At 35.5% G+C, this 24,210-nt stretch overlaps 1 protein-coding gene across 8 annotated transcripts in view; it reads right to left on the bottom strand.

The window, feature by feature from the left end:
* TCF12 (transcription factor 12) overlaps positions 1-24,210 on the bottom strand; it is a 334,886-nt gene that overhangs the window by 91,025 nt on the left and 219,651 nt on the right. For all 8 annotated transcript variants that reach the window (XM_019665578.1, XM_019665554.1, XM_019665598.1 and 5 more), the window contains exon 7: positions 4,039-4,171. In XM_019665578.1, coding sequence (XP_019521123.1) covers positions 4,039-4,171 — 133 coding nt within the window. The remainder of the gene's footprint in view (positions 1-4,038; positions 4,172-24,210) is intronic.

The raw sequence follows: 24,210 nt of genomic DNA, 5'->3' as shown, positions 1-24,210 counted from the left end.
CAAAACGACAGCAACTTGTCTGTTCCCCTTCCCCCAATTCCCCAATAAAAAAAAAAAAAAAAAGAAGAAGGCTAATAATGCAAACTACAATAATTTTGAAAACTGTAAAAATGGGAATTAAACAAGTATTATATTTTCCTGGGTCACAAATGATATGATTTTCACAATAAATATCCCAGGATGTTGTTATAAAGCTAAAAAAGCAACTTTATAAGTAGCATGTGAGAAAATTTTAAACAATAAAAAGGGGAAAAAACATTCATTACCACCTAAGTCACTACCCCAAAGGCAGCCTATATTTCCTTAAAAGTGCCAAAGATAATCACCTGACACACTCTATTATTTACAAAACTTACAGGCAAAATTTTTGTTCTTTGTAAGGCTTTTCTAGAACTCGCCTTTTTACAACTAATATAGCATCCCTTGAGCAAAAGCCACACTCTATACCAAGAAGAGTCAATAAACTGCTCCTATTTGTTTGGAGCCTCTCACTCTATTATGGGGTTATTACAAGTAGAAGATGTTGCTCTTTAGTTTAGGACAGTTTTTCCCTGCCAGGTGAACAGAAATTTTTTTTTTTTACATTTTTATCTCATCATAAGCTGCCTCTATACAATTACATACACAATGTAAAATTTAAAATCATGAATTTGGAATTCACAGCTCACTTTTGGGAGACTGCAAGGTGCAATAGTTAAGAGAGTAAGCTGGCTGGATTGAAATTTGAGCTTCATCACACAGCAGCTGTGTGAGCTTGGGCAAGTTACTTAACCTCTCTGAGCTTGGATGGAGAAAGGGGAATAATACCTCCTGGAGTTATTGTAACGAACATAAAACATGAAAGATGCTCAGGATAGTGCCTACCGAGAGTGACACTTAATAAATTTTAGCCATTATTATTAGGTTTATATTAAAATCAGACAAAATGATTATAAATTGGATTGTTAGATACTGTTTTGCAGAATGTTGATTGCCTAAAGCATCTAAATAACTTGAGAAGATGCTCAGATTGGTGTAGATGATCTCTGAGCTCCTTTCAGCTCTGAGATTTTATGAATTACTGCAATGCCAAGAAACAGTGGCTAAGACTGAGAAATAATAATGAAGAGTAATAATCCACTAAATGGTATTCACACAGGACATGAGTGGGCCTCCCTGGGTACCAAGCCTTGGCTAATAACGTCTCGGTTTTTGTTCCTCTTTGTAACATTAGGTTAACAGTACAATCTCAGAGAGTTTTTGTAAAGATGTAGTATGTACAAGTGTAGATAGCACAGTACCTGTCACGGAGGAGACAATGCACAGTATTTATTATTATCATAATAAAACTGAAAATGAATAAGATTAATTTCAGGAAAATTTGAATTTTTATGAAAACCACTCCCCACCCATACCAGTTATTTCAATAGTTCATTTTCAACCTGAACTTCTGTTAATAGTTTATTGGTCTATAGTAGGGCTTTTTGTCACAGTATGTGTTCACTTAACATACTAACAAGATATTTTCTAGAGTAACATTAACACATCTAGACTCAAATGAATGCTCCTACCCTGACTGACTCATTTGATGGGAAATAATAGTGGAGATGGAGAAAAGACACTCTACAACTTAGCTCATTTTTTTGAATAACAAAAAGTATACTGGCCTAAACCATCTGGGCTCATTCTAACAATATATATACTAAGTCACTCATACTGCTAGAGGTGGACACATGTAATCAAGCCTCTCTGCTGAATGTGACAATCCATCACTGTGCCCTTCGATACCTTCAAGAATACTCTAGACCCAGAAACTAGGGAGATTTCACCAAAATATAGGTTGACAGAGGTAGATACATAAAGTGGAGGGAGTCAAAAAATATTTGTGGAATAAATAACTAGGACATATTTTCTTTTGGTGTATTATATTTATTTTTGAAGCTGGCCTATCCTTAATATAAATATGCTTTACCACTTCAATTTTCCTGTATAAGGGAATCTTTAGTAGGAATCACCCCAAATTCCCACATTTAAACGGTGATTGGATAAGGTGTCAGAGTACACCTGAAGCTTGCTGTAAGCAGCAATACAAAACAGATCGGCCTGGTTAGCCTATGTATAAAAAAATTGAGGGCTGAATGCTTAATAGGTATTGAATTTCCTTTTGAGCTGATGTTTTGGAACTAGGAGAAATGATAGCTGTACAGCATTGTGAATATATTAAATGTCACTGAACTGTATTCTTTAATAGGATTAATTTTATGTTGTGTTAATTTTACCTCAATTTTTTAAGAAGTGGGGAGTACAGGGCTGGCCGAGTGGTGCGTTGGTTAGGAGTTGGCTTCGGACGCTAGCTCTGAGCAGCAGGACCCCTGGTTTGGATCCAACATTGAGGGCCAGTGACACTGCGCCCTCTACAGCTAAGATGGTGAACAACAGCTCAACCTAGAGCTGGGCTGCCATGAGCCGCAGTGAGTGGCAGTCCAACGGCCGGCAAGTGACTGCCTCACCCAGGAAAGCGCAATGAATAAAACCAACATGGGCCAGTGAAGCGACCTCCTCCACAACTAGACTGAAGAAAAAAAGAATAGCAACTTGTCTGTTCCCCTTCCCCGATTCCCCAGTGATGTACCCCTCCCCCAATTCCCCAATAAAAAGAAAATGTTAAGAAAAAAAAAAGTGGGGAGTAGAAACAATATGCAGAGAACATTGGACATGGGGTCAGAAAATCTTAAATTTTATCATGGATAAACTGCTATGAAATATATGAATGTGTCCTCTTTTGGACCTCAGTTTTATGTTAAATCTAGTATTACATCCACTGCCTAGCAAGGCCGTTGTACTGATGAGATGAGACTATACATAAAAACACTTTGTAAACAGTTCAGCATTTTATCAATTTTATTAAAAAACAAGGTGTGAATATCAGCTCATGACTGTTTTTTTTTTAAAGATTTTTATTGGGGAATTGGAGGATGGGAACAGTGCTGTGAAATTGCGGGAAGGGGAACAGACAAGTTGCTGTTCTTTAGCCTAGTTGTGGAGAACGTTGCTACACTGGCCCAAGTTGGCACCATCACTGCACTCTTCCCGGGTGAGGCAGATCAGTCGCTGGCTTCTAGACGGCCGCTCATGGCAGCCCATGGCAACCCACTGCAGCAGGGGCTGCAGCCTACACTTTCGCCGGAGACTCACAGCAGCCCAGCTCCAGATTGAGCTGTTGTTCAGCATCTTAGCTGTAGAGGACAGTGTCACTGGCCTTCTTAAGTGGGATCTGAACCGGGGCCCTCTGGCGTCCCAAGCTAGCTCTTAACCAATGCGCCATTTGGCCGGCCTGACATTTATTTATTTATTTTTAAAGATTTTATTGGGGAATTGGTGGAGGGGAACAGATAAGCTGCTGTCCTTTTGTTCTTCATTCTACTTGTGGAGGACGTTGCTTCACTGGCCCATGTTGGTATCATCATTGCACTCTTCCCGGGTGAGGTAGATTGGTCACCGGCCACTGGATGGCCGCTCATGGTGGCTCTTGGTAGCTCATGCCAGCTGCTGGCCGCTCACGCTGGCTGCCAGCCACTCATGGTAGCTTACGGGAGCCCACTGCAGCTCCACTGCAGCCTACGCAGTCGCCAGCGACTCACGGTAGCCCAGCTCCAGGTTGAGCTGTTGTTCACCATCTTAGCTGTAGAGGGCGCAGCATCACTGGCCCTAATGTGGGATCCGAACCGGGACTCTGCTGCTCAGAACTGGCGTCCCAACCCAACTCTTACTCAATGTGCAACTCAGCTGGCCCAGCTCATGATATTTTTAAAAGAGGAAAAACTAATCCTACTTTTAAGTCCTGTTTTTCACTATTTAGTTCCTCCTATATTGATAACCAAACAAGAAAATTAAATTGTTTATTAAAAAGCTAATAGATGTATTATTTTATGCAAATAAGCCCTATTATCAACATGAAACCAAAGAAACCAAATTCTTCTAATTAAAAGTGGAGCCAGAAAAAGAGGCTAAGAGTGGGGGAGAAACATTAGGATGGGATCTGTCATGTGATACACTTACCAAGTGCTGCAGAGTCGTGGAGAGGTCTTCTCCTGGAACTCGTGGCAGAGAATGAGTAGTATGGTGTCCCAGATTTTCCTGAAGACAGCTGTGCTGGGCTTCCAAGCCCTAGATCTTGTCTCAGGAGACTAGACTATAAAACAAGGCCAAAGAAACAAGTTATCTTCCCACTGATTAATGATTCAAACATGAAAATGTCATCACTTCTGAATTATTTATAGTACCTTCAACAATGCCTTGAATTTAGGAAGCATCCAATAAGTACTTATTTGAGTTCTATTAGACCATTAGGTTTAAGCCTAAATTTTCTCTATTTCTCCATCCTCATGTTGCCTGCTTTCTAGTAATTATGTAGATCCATACAATCTTAAGGTTGAAAGATGCTTTAGTTACTATGTGGTTCCATCCTGTAATCATCAAAGTATATTTTGGGAAAATGTCACCCAACCTTTGATTGAATGCTTTCATGACCACACACTGAATTCAATTCTGTTCTTTTTCCTTTTTTTTCTTTTCTTTTTGGATAGCTCTCATTGTTTGAAGAGTGTCAACGTTTTCAAGACCAGTCATTCCTGTTTTCTTCCACTGTGTCTCATGACGTGGGTTGGAATGTCCTCACCACCCCTGACACAGACCTTTGAATTTATTTTCAGTTTCTTAAAGTCTCTTGTAAAATAGAATAGAGAACAATATGCCAGATCATGCAGAGTAGTTTTCAACACTACATTTCAACAACCCATTTGTGCTAGCTCATATTGCAAGGTTAAGAGTAATCACACCCTGTTACTCCTTATGGCATATGCTGCAACTAAGTCATGTCCTTCCAATGGTAACCTTGTTCAGTTTGTGTTTTTTGGTCCCAAGTACAAGACTTAACATTTATCTCTGATAAAATTCATTGCGTTATATTTGGTCCATAAAAATAACCCATTCCTATTTTTTTTAGATTTTGAGTCTGTCAACCAATGCATTTGCTAGCTTTCTAGTATCTAGGCATTAAGAAGCGTGATAAAAAAATCAGGATGACAGCTTGAGGAGAGAGCCCTAAGGTATGCTACCTTGATATTATAAGAATTTCTCAAGGGCTTCACTGAAATCCAGAGATGCAGCAGCTCTGACCTACTAATAACCCTGTGATGCTATCATAAAGCAAATGAAGTTAATTTGTCAGAATTTGGTTCTAAGCTTTCTGGTAGCTGAGGGAAAAAGAAGACCTCAACTGAAAAGGGTTTTGGATCCTTTAAAGTGAAAAGAGCTGTGATTCCTCTGATACATTTATTATCCTCCTATCTCATAATTAATACCCCTTACTGCCATCACCCTACTTTTAATAGTGGTCCTTTCAGCCACTGGGGATCATAAAGGTACTGAGAAATAAAACTCAGCTCTGGTCAGAATCAGAACTTTGTAACAGTAGTCATAGTATCCTCATCCCTGCTTCCATTCTGATAATCAAGAAAAATTCTTACTTCAATTTATCATACTATTTAATGATTGTTAAATAATTTTTGTTTTAGCTTAAACAAATTGAGGTGAAATTCACATAACATAAAATTAACCATTTAAAAGTTTCCAATAAGTGACACTTAGTACATTCATAAATCTTCATTAAGAATCCATTGCCAAACCCAGGTAATAAAGATTTACCCCTATATTTTCTTCTACAAATTTTTGGGTTTAGCTCTTATACATAGATTGATCCACTTTGAGTTCATTTTTGTATATGGTATAAATCAGTGGTCCAACTTCATTCTTTTGTATGTGGATACCCAGTTGTCTTAAGACCATTTGTTGAGGAAAATAGTATTTCCTTATTTAGTGGTCTTGGCACCCTTGCTGAAAATCAATTGGTCATAGACGTTTGGGTTTATTTCTGAATTGTCAATTCTATCCCATTGGTCTACATGTTTGCTTTATGCCAGTTCCATACAGTTTTGATTTGTATTAAGTTCTGAAATTTGAAAGTGTGAGTACTCGAACTTTGTTCTTTTTCAATATTGTTTTGGCTATTTGGTGTTCCTTGAAAGTACATATAAATTTTAGAGTCAGCTTTTTCATTTCTTTAAAAAAAAAAAAGCCATTGGAATTTTGATAGGCGTTGCATGGAATCTGTAGATTGCTTTGGGGAGTACTGCCATCTTAACAACACTGAGTCTTCCAATCAATAAACACTGAGTATTTTTCCATTTATTTATTTTTCTTGGCAATGCTTTGTAGTTTCCAGTGCAAGTCTTACACCTTGTAGTTAAATTTATTACTAGGTATTTTGTTCTTTTGGGTACTATTGTAAATGAAGTTTTTTTCTAATTTTATTCTTGGTTTATTCATTAGTGTATAAAAATGCAACTAATTTTTGTGTGTTGATCTTCAATCTTGCAACTTTGCTAAATTCATTTATTACCTCTAATAGTTTTATTGTGGATTCCCTATATTAAGGTCATATCATCTGCAAATAAGGATAGTTTCACTTTTTCCTTTCCAATTTGGATGCCTTTCATTTCTTTTTCTTGCCTAACTCTTCTGGTTAAAACTTCCAGTAAAATGTTGAATCTAACTGTTGAAGGTGGACATCCTTGTCTTGTTCTTGATCTTAAGCTGAAAGGCTTTCATATTTTTACCATTAAGCATGATATTAGTTGTGGGTTTTCATAAATAACCTTTACCAAGTTGAGAAAATTCCCTCTTACTACTAGTTTGTTAATTGTTATCATGAAAGAGTACTGGATTTTGTCAGATGCTTTTTCTGCATTAATTGAGATGATCACATGACTTCTCCACTTCATTCTATTAATGAACTACAATGATCAATTCTCATATGTTGAACTACCCTTGCATATCTAGGATAAAGCCCACTTGGTCATGGTGTATAATCCTTTTAATATGCTGCTAAATTTAGGCTACTAGTATTTTGTAGAGGATTTTTACACTCATTTATAAAAAGGATATTGGTCTGTAGTTTGCCTTTACCTGTGATATCTCTGTTTCCCTTTGTATCAGGGTAATGCTGGCCTCATAGAATGACTGGTATTAATTCTTCTTTAAATGATAGGTAGGATTCATTAGTGAAGACATCTGGTCTTGGGCTTTTCTTTTTTGGGAAAATTTTTATTACTGATTCAATCCTTTTACTTGTTTTAGTTCTGTTCAGATTTTCTGTTTTTTCTTGAGTAAGTTTTGGTAGTGTGTAGATTTCTAGGAATGTGTCCACTTCGTCTTGATTGTTAGCACACAGTTGTCCATATTATTTTTTATAATCCTTTTTATTTTTGTAAGGTTAGTAGTAACGCTCCCTATTTTCATTTCTGACCTTAGTAATTAGACTCTCTTTTTTGTTAGTCAACCTAAAGATCTGTCTATTCTGTTGATCTTTTTAAAGAACCAACTTAATATTTTGTTGATTCTATTCTCTGTTTTTTAAAACTTCTGCTCTACTAATCTTTATTATTTCCTTCCTTCTGCTGGCTTTGGGTTTGGTTTGCTCTTCCTTTTCTAGGTTCTTATAGCATAAAGTTAGGTTACTGATTTGAGACCTTTATTCTTTTTTAATGTAGGCATTTACAACTATAAATGCTCTCTGATCACTACTTTCCCTGCATCTGCTATGTCTTTTTCATCTTTACTTGATATTTCATTTAAAAAGTCTACCAATAGTGCTGAAGCACACATGAAGTAATCAATGTAGTAAACCAGCCAAAAATCATTACATCTTTTTGAAATGCTGATAATTAAAAAATATTTTTTTCAAATTTCTTAAAAGGTAAATTCTTCTTTGAACAGAGTTGATACCTTCTTGATAAAGGAGAGAAGTGAGAAGAGGATTTTAAGCACCACATAATATGATGTACACATTAAAAGACTACATAATATTAATGTAATTATTTAGTATTAAGTGCACAAATTCCAACAGAAACAAGGTTTGACAGATAAAAGAAAGGTGTGATTGTCAGACATAAAGAAGAAACAATCCCCCTTAAGATAATAATCTCCAGGAGAAATGATAAAATTGAGAAAACAATCAATATAAATGTAAATAACACATGTGTCCTTTCTTTTTCTTTTTCTTTTTTAAATTTTTTTATTGTTAGTTTCAGGTGTACAGAACAATGCAATAGTTATCCTTTTCACCCTCACAAAGTAACAACACCCCTCCCCCCATGTATTGCCCTCCCACCCCCGATATCATACTTATCTATTACAATTCCACTGATTCCATTCCTTTCTTTTTCTATAACAAACGATTAGCAATAAACCTACCAATTATGCTACTTGTGTGAAAGTAGTGTGACCCAGGAATCATTAAGTCTTCCACACATTATAATGAAATTTCCATTGTCACATATGTTTTATGTTTTTCTTTCTTTTTTGCCCCTTTTAGGCACATTTAACATTCCTCAAATAGCTATCAGAATATGGCTCATAGTATGCTAGATGGAACATATTACTACCACATGTTTGAGGGCAGGGGTCATGCACCTTGAAATTTCCCTTTAAACAACACTAGTCTTTTAGGATATTTCCTGCTCAGAGTAAAACTGACTTTCATGATATCATGTTTTAAAGCACCTGCTATATTTATTACTTCATCTGCTTTTTCTCATCTAGAAGGCACATACGAAACTGGTCATTGTACACATACAAGCAAATACACGAAAGGAGCGAGGCTCACGTCTATTAACAGTGCTCCTGACAACATTTCCTTGGCATATAATTTCTAATGAACATATAACATGATGGTTTATACTAGGGGTCAACAAACCATAGTCTGCAGGTCAAATTGGACCTGTTTTTAAAAATACTTTTATTGGAACACAATCTCACACATGAATTTATGTATTAGCTATGGCTGTTTTCGTGCTACAATGGAAGACTTGAGTAGTTACAACAGAATGAAGGTATGGTCTGCAAAGCGTAAAATGTTTACTATCTGCACCTTTTAAGAAAATGTTTACCGATCCCTTATATAATGCTTTGATGGAGGAACAAAGGGCTGAATTTGGATGATAGTGAAGAAGTGTGTCTGCTTAAGTTATAAGATAAAGATAGATAAACTTTCAGATGAGTAAAATGTAGCCCGTGAGTTATTTTTTCAATTAGTTATAGTAAAGACTAATAGAGGCATCAAATAATCTAAACCGTGAATAGGAAAGTGCATTTCTTACATTCCTAAAAGTGGATGAAACGTTTACAAAAACTATGATGTACTGGAAACAGCATGGGCTTTGGAGGTAGCTACCCTGAGTTCAAATCTTGACTGTATTATCCTGGGCAAATTATCTAACATTAATGCATCTGTTTCCTTTCTATAAATGGGTGTATTACTAATTAGCTCACAAGGTTGCTGGGAGAAGTAAATAAGGCTTAAGTTAAAGGGGGTAGCAAGATGTAGGCCCTAGTAAAAACTTAAAACCTTAATTTTATTTTTTCATTCCCCACAGATTTCCACATTCTAAGTATCACAGAAGAATAAAAATAAGATGAACCACATTTGAAATTCTGTTTCCTGGGCACAAGCTCTTTGTCCTAAGTAAGGAGACCTTGTGTGCATTGAATCGAAGCTGGGTGAGTTACAACTCCCAAGGTCTATGAAAAGATCGACAGGCCCCTAGAGAGAGGGTGACAATTAGAGGCTAAATCCAAAGAGGAGTGTGACAGATTCAAACTGTTTCAATCTAAATCAAGAAGAAATAGAAACATGCCAACTTATTCCTTAAAATGATTCAGCAAACGTGTGTATATTTGTGTGTATAAACCCACATATAGCATACAAACATATACATAAACACATATTGAATGAAAGAAAAGCAATGTGTGTACAAATATATTGAAATGTTAATTAATGAAACTTGATTAATGAGCACACGAATGCTCATTGTACTAGTCTTACACCTTTTCTGAGGATTTGTAATTTTTTCAAAATAAAAAGTTGGAGAAAATCAGAATAAATATCAATGATTCATTAGCACACTTTCAAATGTATTATTACCTTAGTTAATGTATACTGCAATCTTAATTATTATACAGATTTTATGTTATACAGATAGCAAGTGATAGAAAGGACCCTCATTTGAATCTAGGTCTGTTTCAGAAGACTGCTGCAATAGTCTAGGAGCCTATTACCATTTATAAGATTGTTAACTTGAAGAAATGTAAGTGACCTATACATGAATTTGTGGATTACAATCCTAAAGCTGAGTTACCTACAGAACATTAACTGGTAGATTTTGAACATATGCATGAAATAAAGGAAGAAAAAGAAGGAAAACATGTTTTTTTAGGAAAAAAAGTTTGTTACCAATTTTAGTGTTATTAAACTTTTCTCCTAATTATACACAAATATGGAGATATGGTTGGCAAATACCCTATCTTCTTGTTCTATAGTAAACATTAATGCCAAAAAAATATAGAAGCTGTTCTTCACCCAGCTGTCCTAATCACAGAAATAACCATTTCCCCCTGTTTAATGTGTATCATGAGCTATATGATCGGGCAAAGTTAAGTGTAGAAGAAATTGTTTCCTTTTAAGAACACAAGATGATATTTTACCCCATTTACTAAAATAAATTGTTCAGTCCTATAAGAAATACAAAAGAAGTTTAACATAAGATTTTCTCCACAAGGATTTGATAATCTAGGCAATACATAATAACCATGAAGCTAATGGAAAATATGACTAAAAATATCAAAGGCTAACCAATATAAGTCTAACATTTTTATATTCTACCACTAACAAACTTATATATTTTTCCTTTGTTTGATTCTTCAAAAATTTTGGTGACACTAAAGCACACATAATAAACTAATTTTTCCCTAAAATAAAATTACACGGCTGTTATTGATTTTTCTGCCTGCCTAAAACAAATGAGAAGCATTATTGATTACCACTGATCTTGTCCTGGAGGTATCTCAGGCAAAAAGAATACACAAGTATCCCGGAGGATACCGAACTAGGCAAAGCAGCTTTATTCTGTGGAGCTGTCTTATGCAAGGCAGAATTAGAATTCTGAAAGACATGGCACTAAATTTCTTTACACATGCTTATAAAGAAATCTTTTTAATAGACATCTAGAACTTCATCTGTGAAAAATGTGTCTAATTACTGAAGACTAATCAATGAAGGGTTATCCCTGAAACTTAATTGTAATAAAAGATTATTGCAACAAAACCTACAGCAAGTAAGTTTCATTTCTGAATTACATGACAAACCTCTAACCAGTAAATAAAGACCCCCATTTCTTTATGAGGAACTTTAGTAGCCTATGTGATAACTATTTTTTTAAGTTCTCCCTCCCTTTTCATGTGCTTGAGAATTCTCGACTCTAAAATGTGAACTTGAAAAGGCTCTTCAGTGTAAGCCTTCATGGTGATACTAACTGAAAATTAGAGGAGAGAAAGTAGTGGGCTTGGCTGACATCATTTACTAATACAACTACTTCTTAATTATATTGGAAGGGACTATACATATGATTTACTAGGAACACAGAAAACCATCCTACGGAAAAATGGTGCTGCCAGGAGGATTCAGAATCACTGCAATAATTTGGATATTCTTTACCCTTGAAAGGGAAAGTGTTTGCAATCTTGATAAACACAGGCTTGCTTCCTAAGAACTGCTTTTTAGCACTAAATGTCTTAGTCCGAATACTGTACTACATATAGTTATATTCATAACTTCAGATTGAATATAGACCTAATTAACTCTACATAAAAAATTATTAGCCTCATTTTATGATTAAAATTTTGAACTACTAACTAATCATTAATATGTTTTCTAGGAAAATAAGTGGAGAATACCTAATGTTATAGTCATATATCTCAAAAAATTAAAATAATTTAATATGGACTCATGGAACCTCTTCTCTTTGTACATTCTGCAATCCCTCCATTTCATGCCTATATTACATCCGTAAAGTGGTATGCAAAGTTAGTATAGTATTATCATATTTGCAACTGTTTTTTTAAATTTACAAACATCACAGTACAGTTTATCTGTAAGTCCATTTGAAGTTTCAGAGGTTACTGAAGAGTGACAAAGAAGCCTCTCACCCCAAATCACAATCAAAATCTTGGAGGGTTAAGGGGAACTCATGGCATAATATAAATGTTGGGCTTTAATAACGTATCAGTCTTCTGTTAATTTTCTACAAATAATTTAAAAACAGACCAATAAATTTTGAATTTGAAAAGCCGACATTTGTGAAATAATTGTATTATGATGTAAATTAATTTACATTGAAATTCCAGGGATATGTTAGCAATTATCAGAGTGTTGTTAAAGAATTCTATCCTGAGAATCTCATTAGATAGTGATGCAAAGTACAGTTGTTATCATTCTGAGAACAAAGGGATCTTGAATGAGTAATCAATAGCAACTGGCAGAAAATGAGACATTAATTATGATCCTCTCTAGTGTTTTGTCTAAGACAAGATTTCATTAAACGCTTTGTGCAACCTGAATAGTTCCAAGTCATTACCAACACATTGGACAAGATATTAATTTGGGGCGGGGGGCGCGGAATGGAGATGCACAAGGAAACAAAGTAAAAGAAAACCTGAGGTGCTTCTATTCCTTTTTCCCAGGTCAATAAAAACACACCAGCCACCACTAGACAACTGTTGTGCTTGTTCTTTTACAAGTCCCAAATCTTATAATCTCAACATGGTCTCTTGAAAATTTAATTATCATTTTCTATACTTAAAGTGTCATGCAGGTTTGAGAAGATAATGACAGTCATCCATCAAATGCATCCTGCCAACGCCATCAGCCCAATCTTTCTGGCTTAAAAAAGAGAAAAAAGAAACTTCCTATATACTATTAAATTACTAAAACATGGTAATCTTAGCAGTTTACTTTCCCCAATCTTCTTTAATTATCAGCAACAGAGGGAAATTTTGCCATCTTAATATTTCCTATTCACTAACTTTTTTCTGTGAATTTTTTTCTCTTGAATCCTGCCATCAGCCAATAAAAAGATATCAAGGTAGAGAGATTTGGGATATAGATTAACAGAGTCATTTTTAGACATAAAAGAACTATGAAGAGTACAAGCTAAAAGCCATTTAATATATCTAGCATTTAAGTAGTTGCAAATGTGCAATAACTTTTTAATTTTATTGGGGAACAGTGTGTTTTCCAGGACCCATCAGCTCAAGTCGAGTAGTTGTTTCATTCTAGTTGTGGAGGGCGCATCTCAGTGGTCCATGTGGGAAGCGAACCGGCAACCTTGGTGCTATGAGCACTGTGCTCTAACCAACTGAACTAACCAACTGAACTAACCGGCGGCCCCTCAATAACTTTCTTTTAGGATTTTATGCGTTAACACAAAGAGCATTCCATTTCCAAAAAACGCTATAAGGGATTTCTTGAATGCATACTCTCAGGAGGTAAGAAGTGGGCATACTCTAAGTATGTCTTCTCCTAAGTGAGTTTTTCTGAAGTCTGAATTTAGAAACTTCCTTGTTAAATAAGGCCCTCTGAAAGTCATCTGCAAAGCTACCAGTAAGCCTTTCAGCCATTTCTTTTGTGAATACAATGGAGCCAATTATATGAGGTGCTAACCAACATTAGAACACAAGATAAATGTCATTTCTCTTTTGCTTTTGTGGAGATGGTGATATGTGGTCCTAAAATTTTCAGCAGAGGTTCTAATACTTTGAAGCCACTCCCTTTCCCTGTAATGCTTGTTTTACATTTAGTAAAGCGATACCCGCCTCCCCTCCCAATCCCTCGCATTTTCAAGAACACAATTAAGAGTAATTAACACAAAACAAATATAGTACCAGGCATATGGGGGGTGCCAAAAAAATGTATACACATGACTTGTATTCATATTTTGTTATCAGTATATATTATTACAATTTTAATACAGTTTTTTCCTTTCTTAAAATGTGTATACATTTTTTTAGGCACCCTCTGTAGTTAGGCATGTAATATACTTTTTGAACTGAAACATTCTACACCGGACAGCTTTAAAAAAATGTAAACTTTTTATTTTTGGAATTCTCAAATATAAACAGAAGTAGGAAGAAAACCAGTACATTGACCCTTCATGCACTTTTCAGCTAGCTTGAACAACTGTCAGTATTCTACTGCTACAGCTTCATTTATTCTGCCATCTCTCCGCTCTTGCTCTTGTTACAACCCCCAAATAGACAACAACCCCTTATTATCAGTAATACTTCAGTAGCCACCTCTTTTTTCATTTTCCCCCTGGAGGTGGTATCTAATCTCTAGCCATTATTTAATAGATTCTTTTCACGTAAAATAAGTTTGCAAAAGAATGAACTGAATTTTGAAACAATGTTCCCAAAGAGCACTAAGAACCAACAAAAGTATAATTAGCAAGTTTTATGGAGAGACCAGAAACAAAAAAAACAATGAAGTTTTTTCTCTGCCAAGTAACCCCTACATAATCTAATTCTCTCTGGCCTTTAAACAGAAGTAGGAAATTAAAACTGCCTACTGCCTGATACTTCAAGATACTACCTGAGACTTTCCTCCCACATAACAATTTATTTTACCTATGTTCCGAACACTCATAAAGCCCAGAAGCTCACTCTGCAGGCAGCTGATGGTTTATTCGTCTTTCTAATGTGCTCTTTCCTAGATCACAGGATTCAGATTCAAACATTTTCTGACTGTCTACTGTGTGCCAGTCATTGTGCATAGCCCTTTCACATACTATTGGGTCATAGGGAAAGTCATGAAGTATTTTTCTATGTTTTTCAATGCAAAAAATACGTCATGCCTTTCCTGACGACCCAATACTTCATGAATGAATCATCTCTTGAAGAGCTTCAACACTGGTCCAAAATAAAACTTTTATGTCTTCTTAATACTCCTGACTCTTAAGAATCCTCTCGTCACCATTGAATAATCTACTCCCAAAAGGATGCTGTTAGTACCACGACTAGTACCACGTGTGGTTAGGAACCACACGACTTCTGAAATTTTTAAGTCCAATATTCAACTCTGGCATAACCTATTCTTACAGCACCATCACTTACTTATTACTTATTGCACTTTTCTTTCACCTCAAGACATCCAATATCTTGACCTTTTTTTTCCAGTCCCAAAGTTTAATCATGGCTTCATTTCCTTCCTTCGAAAACTAGACCACATAGTAACCATTATCTCATCACTAACTCAATTCTTCTATCCCTATACCTCTTATCGGCTATGAGACCTTGGATAAATTATACAGCCCCTGAGGCTTCAGGTTCCTCAACTGTCAAATAGGATGAATAATAGTAATAGCAACAGCAGCAGCAACACTTTCCATAGAGTACTGCAAGGACTAGATGAGATGTATGTAAGGTGCTTAGCACAATGCCTGGCACCAGAAAATGTCTGACATAGCCTAGCCATTGTGTATTATTATTGTCATTAACCTACCTAATTGGCGTGCGAATCTGATCACTATATCAATTGAAATATTTGCCATCTATGCTTCTACATTTAACCTGCTGAGTACTATCGGAATAAAAATTAAAGGTTATTGACATATAGGTTAATGTCAGTAGTAATTTCAGATGGATCATCTGCACCTCTTGGAAAACCTTTTACTTGTCACGAGAGAGCTCACAAAATTGGAAGAACATTTTAAGGTCTTTTATTTTATTTAATTAATTAATTTATTTTTTAAGCTGAGTCATCCTGCCACCTGTTGGCAGCTCAGCGGCTGCTCAGCTCGGGCCAGGAATCAAACTGCTGTTGCTCAGAGTTCAAACTCTTGAGCGAGCTCTTAACCAACTGAGCCACTCAGCCAGCCCTTAAGGTCTTTTATTTTTATTTATTTATTTTGAGTATGTTATTCTTTTTTTTTTAATATAAATTTTATTGGGAACAGTATGCTTTTCCAGGACCCATCAGTTCCAAGTCAAGTAATTGTTTCAATCTAGTTGTGGAAGACGCAACTCAGTGGCCCATGTGGGGATCGAACCAGCAACCCTGGTGTTATGAGCACTGCACTCTAACCAACTGAGCTAACTAGCCACCCTTAATGTCTTTTATTTCAATCAAACAAAAGATGCTCTAATTCTCTATTATAAAAAATCCTAGTAAAGTTTATGCCTAGCCTTTGCTTGAACACATCCAGTGAGAGGGAAGTCCCGATTTACCAAGGTTGACTATTCTATCCTCTCAGAACATTCTTATAAGTTAAAATCAGGGTTGCTTAACTCCTACTCACTGTCCAAAGTTTTAAAAAGTTACAGAACAAGCCAAATTATGCTTCAAACATTTGAAGATTCTTCTCATATTACTGGCGTCCTCCCTTCTTAAAACTAAATAGCCCTCAGTCCTTCAATCATTCTCTATGTGCTACAGTTGCAATTTACTTTACTTTTTACCAGTTCTTCTCTGAATGATTTTTAGTTTACGTACACACATTTTGAAATGCATTTGCTCGGAATGGTATACAATGTCAATTTCTTGTTCTAAATAGTATGTTTATAATAATTGAGCCAAAGGCTAAAGGTCCCTACTATTAGGTTTATTGTTATGTAAAGAAACACCCAAACTGCTCTTTAAACTAGGTTTAATTAATCTTCCTGGGGAAATAGCAGGCCAGTATACAATTGGCCACATATGAAAGCCCGTTTCTCTTAATTGTCAGAAATATGTATGTACATAGGAAAAAAAAATGTGCTTGGATGGAGTTATGCATCATCTAGAGCATGTCTGGTTCTGTAAAGGGCCAGATAGAAAACATTCAAGCTGGGGCACATAATCTCTGTTGTAACTCTGTAGCAAGAAAGGAGCCATAGCCAATATGTAAATAAATGGGCATGGCTATGTTCTAATAAAACCATTTACAAAAAAAGGAAAAGGGTGGGGATATTTGGCTGGCAGCCACAGTTTGCGGACCTCTGTTCTAGAGTACATCTTTTCAGGTACCTGAATCTCATTTTATGGGAGCTATTTTACAACTATGTAAGTTGTCGATAACTGATAGCAATCCAAAAATGATTCTTATTGATATACCTGCAAAAAAACTTATATACAGCGAAGGGATGAACAATCCTCCCCTACCCTCAATACCTCCAACATCCTGCTCTCCAAAGGGAAAAATAGTTTTGCCTCCATTTAAATATTAATTCCATAATTTAGATCTATGAATGTGGCTGTTTTTAGATTTTCCTTTGAGCTAGTTCTAACACCTTACAAATGTCTTCACTAATGAGATACATGTTCATTTTTATATCTGTAGGAAAATCAAGATTTTACCCATTAAAAAAAATATATATCTTTTAAAACTCACAATGTGCTGTTATATGAGAACTAAGATATGTCTATAAACTACCTCCCATTCCACTGTTCTTCACATGTGGCCTACCAACAATAACATCTCAAATAGTGTCCTTGTCTCCAGTTTATAAATTCTCTTGCATATACTGAACCAGAGTTTAACTTTCTAAGGAACATCATGCCACATGTCCAATCCCAAACCCTTACAGGGTAAAATACAAGCTCTTTGCTTAGGCATTCAAGCATCGTCTTTACAATTTGAACATCTCACACTGGTCTCCTAAATAATATTTCATTCAAGCCAAACTAAAATGCTACTATTCCTAGAATAGAATATACATTCACTTTTTTTTTTCATTTAAAATATACTCATTAAAAGATACCCGATGATACCTTCTACTTGTCAGGCACACAGCTAGATGCCTGTGAAATACAACAAACAAGTAGCCAGTGACCTGCCATCGGTTTATATTTTTGACAGGAGAAAATTAAGGCAGCAGCTACAATATGTGTTGAATGTCGTTGCCTCTTTTTCATCAGTTATATGATCTCTTTCCCAAGATACCTTCCTTTCTACTCTGTCAAATTTTACTATAGATCCTCCAAGACAGAGTTCTATACTTTGCAAAATCTTCTCTGTATCAAAATCACATTCATTTTCCCTCTGTTCTGAGTTCTAACTTACATCTGTGTACTTACTTTAGATTTACTAGGGATCATCGTATCATTTTAGTTAATTCTATGTGTACTCAGCTGGTCTCCGCCAACTAGAATGTAAGTTTTTTGAGGACTTTTTTTAGTACTTTTATTCTGTGACCTGGCTCAGGTCCTTCTACATGGCAAAACAAACAGATATTTGTTGATTCGATTCTTTATCTGTTAAGCAAATCCTGTAATGTGTGAAGTGGCTTCCTTGAAATTTTTCACCCATAAGAAAGAAGCATGAAAGAAAAGATGAAATATTTAAATTATAAGTGAAATGTGGTCTGCTTAAAATGAAAATTGCAACAAATCTTTGTGAATTGTAAATGCCACAGTTAGTAATAGCACAATAGTCCTTAAGGAAAAAGGGATTTTTTTTTTTAAAATTAAAGATAAAATGTTTAAAAAGGTAAAATAAAGGACACTAAAATTGCAAAAATCTGGTCAATAAAATGCAAAATACAATGAACATATTACATTGTGGGATACAGATCTGTGTAATTAATCCTATGAAATCAGTGGAAAATCTATTATTTGATTAAAAGCAGGTTCGAGATAAAGCAAATAATCTCAAATACTTAAGACATTTATTTTAAATTTACAGAAATTTGTAAAAGTACTAGCTCAAACCAAACTATACTGAGATTAAACAATTAGGGTTATTGAAATCATTTGAAATGCATTAACTTAAAAACTTAAAAAGTAAAAGCACGCCAAAAAGGATACACCACCCCAAAATATGGTACGTGGCCTACTGAATATTTTAAGCTGAGGAATTTGAGAAACCCGCAGAAGCAGGAAAATGACCCTGATCTTTCCCTTCCACCCCAGCCCTTCTCCCCTGAAACATGCCATAACATCTTCAATGTGAGAGGTTCCCTCCCTATTGGAAGAAGCATCCTTATCTCCAAAGACAAAGGGAAGCCAAGAAAAATCCTAACAGGCCTTTCTAAACTCTCCCCATTTACTACACTAACCTCATACTTCTTAATCTATCGTATTTCTCCCAAACTGTCTAGTCTTCATCAAACCTAACATAAAAGTTATTTTAGGCTGTTTTTTTCAGTTCCTTATGAAGATTCCTGTGTCATGTAAAACTTACATTAAATAAATGTGTATGCTTTTCTCCTGTTAATCCGTTGGTTTGTTTTTCAGACCCAGTTAGGGACCCTAAGAAGGTTGAGGAAAGCTTTCCTCCTTTACAGCAGCAAGCTTTTATTATATTCTTATGGATATCTTAGGCTGGATAATTATTCCATTGGTCTCATTCTTTAGAGTTTTCTCTATACAGGAGTCTACTGTAAGAAATTACTCCATCAAGTAACATAGCTCAAACTCTAAAACTGTCATTTCTCACTGGCTAAGGAAAATTGTCCTTCTTGAGAGAAACCTTAATGGGGGAGGAAAAAGGGGAGAATAAAAGAAAAAGAAAGAGAAGCAGCTACATATACCATGGCTTTTATACAGCAACTTGTAATCATGCTACCAACTAGAAATGAGCCTGTTCTGAGCATAGAATTACAAGTCTAGAAGGGAATGAAAATTGGTTCATCCATTGCATGTAAATATCAAGTCATGAAGAGAAAAACTGTAGAAGTCTTGGGTAAACTTATTCTTATAGAGTTGTAGGAGTTCTTTCCATATCCTAGATATCAGGTACATGTTTTGTCAGGTACAAGTTTTGTAAATACTGACTCCCAGGTTGTGGCATATCTATTCATTTTTTTCAAACTGATGCCTTTTAATAAGCGGAAGTCTTTAATTTTGATGAAGTCTAATTTACTATTTTTTCTTTTGTAGTTATTTTTTCTATATTCTGTGTAAGAAACCTTTGCTTACCTCCAAATTGAGGAGATACTTTGTTTTCTTCTTAAATCTTTGTAGTTTTTTTTAGCTTCTCCATTTATGTCCAGGATTTATCTTGAATAATTTTTGTGTTTAGTGAAAGAGAAGGACTGAGGTTCCTATTTGTCCATATGAATATCTACATGTTACTGCATTTTTTTGTTCAAAATCTTTCCTTTACTCATTGGATTACTTTAGCAAACATTGTTGAAAATCAAATGAACAATGTGTGGAATATAAGTGACTCCATCTTAAAACTAATCGGCTATCTTGACATCTGGGTGAACCCAGACCCTTAACCGCTTTTCTGTCTCCCAAGTGAACTCTGAAATGTATACACAGAGTTCTGGGCTAATCAGACTACCGGCAGCTCTCTCTCTGGGGCAAGGAGATCTCTTAACTTGCTCTAGCAAGAGAGCCTCCCAGCACCTGGTCCTTTGAATCATCCATACATTTTCACTGCTTAGGAGATACAAGCACTTCGTCTGGGGGGTGGAAGATGTAGGAATCCATTCATCTTGCTGCTACCTGAGACTGATTTTTGTATGTAAGTCCCCTATTAAACTCTTTAAACCGACAAGCTGGACTTGCCTGCCTTGTTCTTTGGCCTCTCTGCACCTTTGGTGTTTGGGGACAGCTTTGCATATACAGCCCTTTCACGAAACAAACTACATAAGCCTGAGTGTACTTCTGGGCTCTATTCTGCTTTAATGTCATACTTCTCAATTGTGCCAGTACTGTGCTGCTTAATTACTATAGCATTATACTTGGTCTTAAAGTCAGGTAGTATAAATTCTTGAACTTTGCTCTTCACTTTTCAAGACTGCTTTGGGTATTTTAGGTCTTCTGTATTTCCAAAGAAATGTTAACATCAGCTTAGAAATACACACACACACACACACACACACACACACACCCCCGCTAATGGGGTTATATTTGAGACTGCATTCAATCTTCAGATCAATTTGGGAAGAACTGACATTTTAAGGATATTTTCTTCCTATTCATGAACATGGTATATATCTTTGCATTTGCTAAGGTCTTTTTAAATTTCTCTAAGCAATGTTTAGCAGTTTTCAGTGTTGAAGTCTTTCATGTCTTTCATTGAAATTTATTCCTAAATATTTTAAGTTTCTTAGATACTACATGGCATTTCATTTCACTTTTTAAAAAACTAAGCTGTTCTTTACATACAGTAAAATGTTTAGATTTTAAGTGCACTACTCAATCAGTTTTGGTGAATGCATATCAAGACAGAAGACAGACATTTCCATCACCTTGGAAATGGGGGTCCCTTCAAAGAACTCTTCTCCCACTGGCAATCATTGATTTGATTTTTATCAACACATGATAGTTTTGCCTATTATGGATGATAATATAAAGAGAGTCATACAGTATTTTTGAGATTTGGCCCCTTTCACTCACATAACATTATTGAGATCATTACATCATTCCATTTCATTGCTGAATACATTCAGTGTATGAGCAGAACACAGGTCATCTGTCCCCTCTCCTGTTGAAGAACATCTGGGTTGTTTCTAGTTTTAGGCTATAATGAATAAAGCTGCTATGAACGTTTTTGATGAAAACATTTTGTAAAAAATGTTTTCACTTCTCTTGGATAAATAGTGGGGAGTAACACTGCTGAGTCATGGGGTAGATGCATATTTAACTTTATAAGGAACCGCCAGTTTTCTAAATTGATTGTACCATTTTACAGTCCTGCTAGCAACATTATCATCTTTTATTTTAACTATTCTGGTAGGTGTGTACTGGTACGTCACCATGGTTTTAATTTTCATGTGCCCAAAAGCTAATAATGTGGGCATTTTAAAATATGCTGATTGCCCATTTGTATATCTTCTTTTGTGAAGTGCCTGCTTAAATGTTTTGTCCACTAAAAGAACTGGGTTGCTTATTTATTATTTAGTTGTCAGGAATCATTATATAGTCTACATATAACTCCTTTGTCAGATACATGTGTTACAAATACCTTCTCCTGCTCTGTGGCTTCTCTTCATTTTCTTTATGAACACAGGTTTTTAATTTTGATTAAGTTCAATTAATCAATTTTTTCTTTTATGTTTTATGCTTTCTATGTCTTCCCTAAGAAATTTTTGTTTACACTGAAGTGGCAAAGATATTCATTTTTGTTTTTTCCCTAGCAAGTTCACTATTTTAGCTTTCATTTTTAAGTCCATGATCTATCTCAAATTTATGTTTGTATATGATGTAAGATAGGATTGAAGTTCTTTGTTTTTTCATATTGACATATAGTTGTTTCAGCACCATATGTTAAAAGAGATGTTTCTTTTCTCACTTATTGCTGGGATGCTCTTATCAAACATCATTTCCCATATAGGTGTGGATCCTTTCGGACTGTATTCTGTTCAATGATATATTTCTCAATCTTTAAACGAATACCACACAGTTTGACTGGTATTGTTTTAGAGCAGGGGTGTCAAACTCAATTAAAACACAGGCCATTTGGTGCAACAGGCAAGATTCATGCGGGCCATATCACATTTACAAATTTTGTTAAATTTATATTCTGAAGTGAGGATTCAGGAATATGAATAGGATAATTAAAATACTATATAATTGCTTTTATTTAAACATTTGTTTTATTTAATGTAGCTTACCCAGAGTGCTCTTTTTAACCTTTTTGCTATTGGGATCTGTTTACATTATGTGACACTGAGAATGGCAGACACATCTCTGCCAAATGTTGCCGGAACTGAGTCAGCGTGTTTATACACGCCCACAGGCCCCCAGGAAAGGCACTGGGCCACGTGTATACTCGTCTTCAGTAGTTAAAGGGTTAACAAGGGAATTGTGTGTACGGTATTGCCTTGATCTCCCCTAAGCGCTATTTTCTTCATAACAATTTTTTCTAGTTTCATTTTATTTCAGAGCATCGTGGGCCACAAAAAATTACCTCAAGGGCCGCATGCGGCCCACGGGCTGCCAGTTTGACACCCCTGTTTTAGAGTATGCCTTGAAGTCAAAATAAGTCCTTCTTCCTTTCTTCTTTTCAAAATTGTTTTGGTTCTTCTTAATCCTGTGCTTTTTCAAATGAACTTTTAAATAATTTTGTCAATGTCTATAAGAATCTCCCGGAATTCTGATTAGGACTTCATTAAACCTATTAGTGCCATGGAACTGACATCTAAATGATACGGAGTCTTTCAATTCATGAACATGGCATATCTATTTATTTAGGTCTTTTTGATTTCTCTCAGCACTACAGTAGTCCTCCCTTATCTGCAGTTTCAGTTATCCATGGTCAAACACATTCTGAAATGTTAAATGGAAAATTCCAGAAATAAACAATCCATAAATTTTAAATTGTGTGTCACTCCGAGTAATGTGATGAAATCTCACACTGACCATAAAGCAACCATAAACTTGCTTATTATGTATTGTCAGAAGCCTAACACTATGTCACAATACCTTCTGTCAATCACCTCACTTTATCTCATCATGTAAGCATTTTATCACCTCACATCATCACAAGAAGGGTGAGTACAATATAGTAATATAAAGTAGTCCCCCTTATCTGCAGGAAATATGTTCCAAGACCAAGTGAGTGTCTGAAACAATGGATAGTACCAAACCTTTTATATACTATGTTTTTTTCTATATGCACATACCTTTTTGCTTGAAGAAAGCATTTTATGGTTATCTTTGGCATAACGGGATTGCTAGTATCAGTACTCTTGCACTTTGGGGCATTATTAAGTAAAATAAAGGTCACTTGAACAGAAGGACTGTGATACCAAGACAGTCAATCTGATAACCAAACTGGCTACTAAGTGACTAATGGGGGGGGGGCGTAGCATACACAGCATGGAGATGCTGGACAAAGGGATTATTCACGTCCTGGGCGGGACAGAGTGGGTCAGTGTGAGATTTCATTACGCTATTCAGAAAAGCACACAATTTAAAATTTATGAATTGTTCATTTCTGGAATTTCCCATTGAATATTTTTAGATTGCAGTTGACCAAGGTAACTGAAACCACAAAAAGTGAAACCATGTATAAGGGGGACTACTATTTTTGAGAGAGAGAAACCACATTCACGTAACTTATTACAGTACATTGTTTTTATTGTTCTTTTTTATTATTGTTGTTAATCTCTTATTGTGCCTAATTTATAAATTAAACTTTATTATACGTACATATGTATAGGAAAAAACACAGTATAATGTATATAGAGTTCAGTACTGTCTGTGGTTTCTGGCATCTGCTGCGTGTCTTGCAACATATCTCCCACAGGTAAGGGGGAGACTAGTGTATTTTATAGTTTTCACTGTTGAAGTCTTACAATGTTTTGTTAAAGTTATCCCTTAGTATTTTATGCTTTTTGATGTGACTT

The sequence above is a fragment of the Hipposideros armiger genome, unplaced genomic scaffold (assembly GCF_001890085.2).
Source record: "Hipposideros armiger isolate ML-2016 unplaced genomic scaffold, ASM189008v1 scaffold_12, whole genome shotgun sequence".
NCBI lineage: Eukaryota > Metazoa > Chordata > Mammalia > Chiroptera > Hipposideridae > Hipposideros > Hipposideros armiger.
Note: the sequence above shows the minus strand (reverse complement) of the source record. Positions and strands in the feature narration are given on the sequence as shown.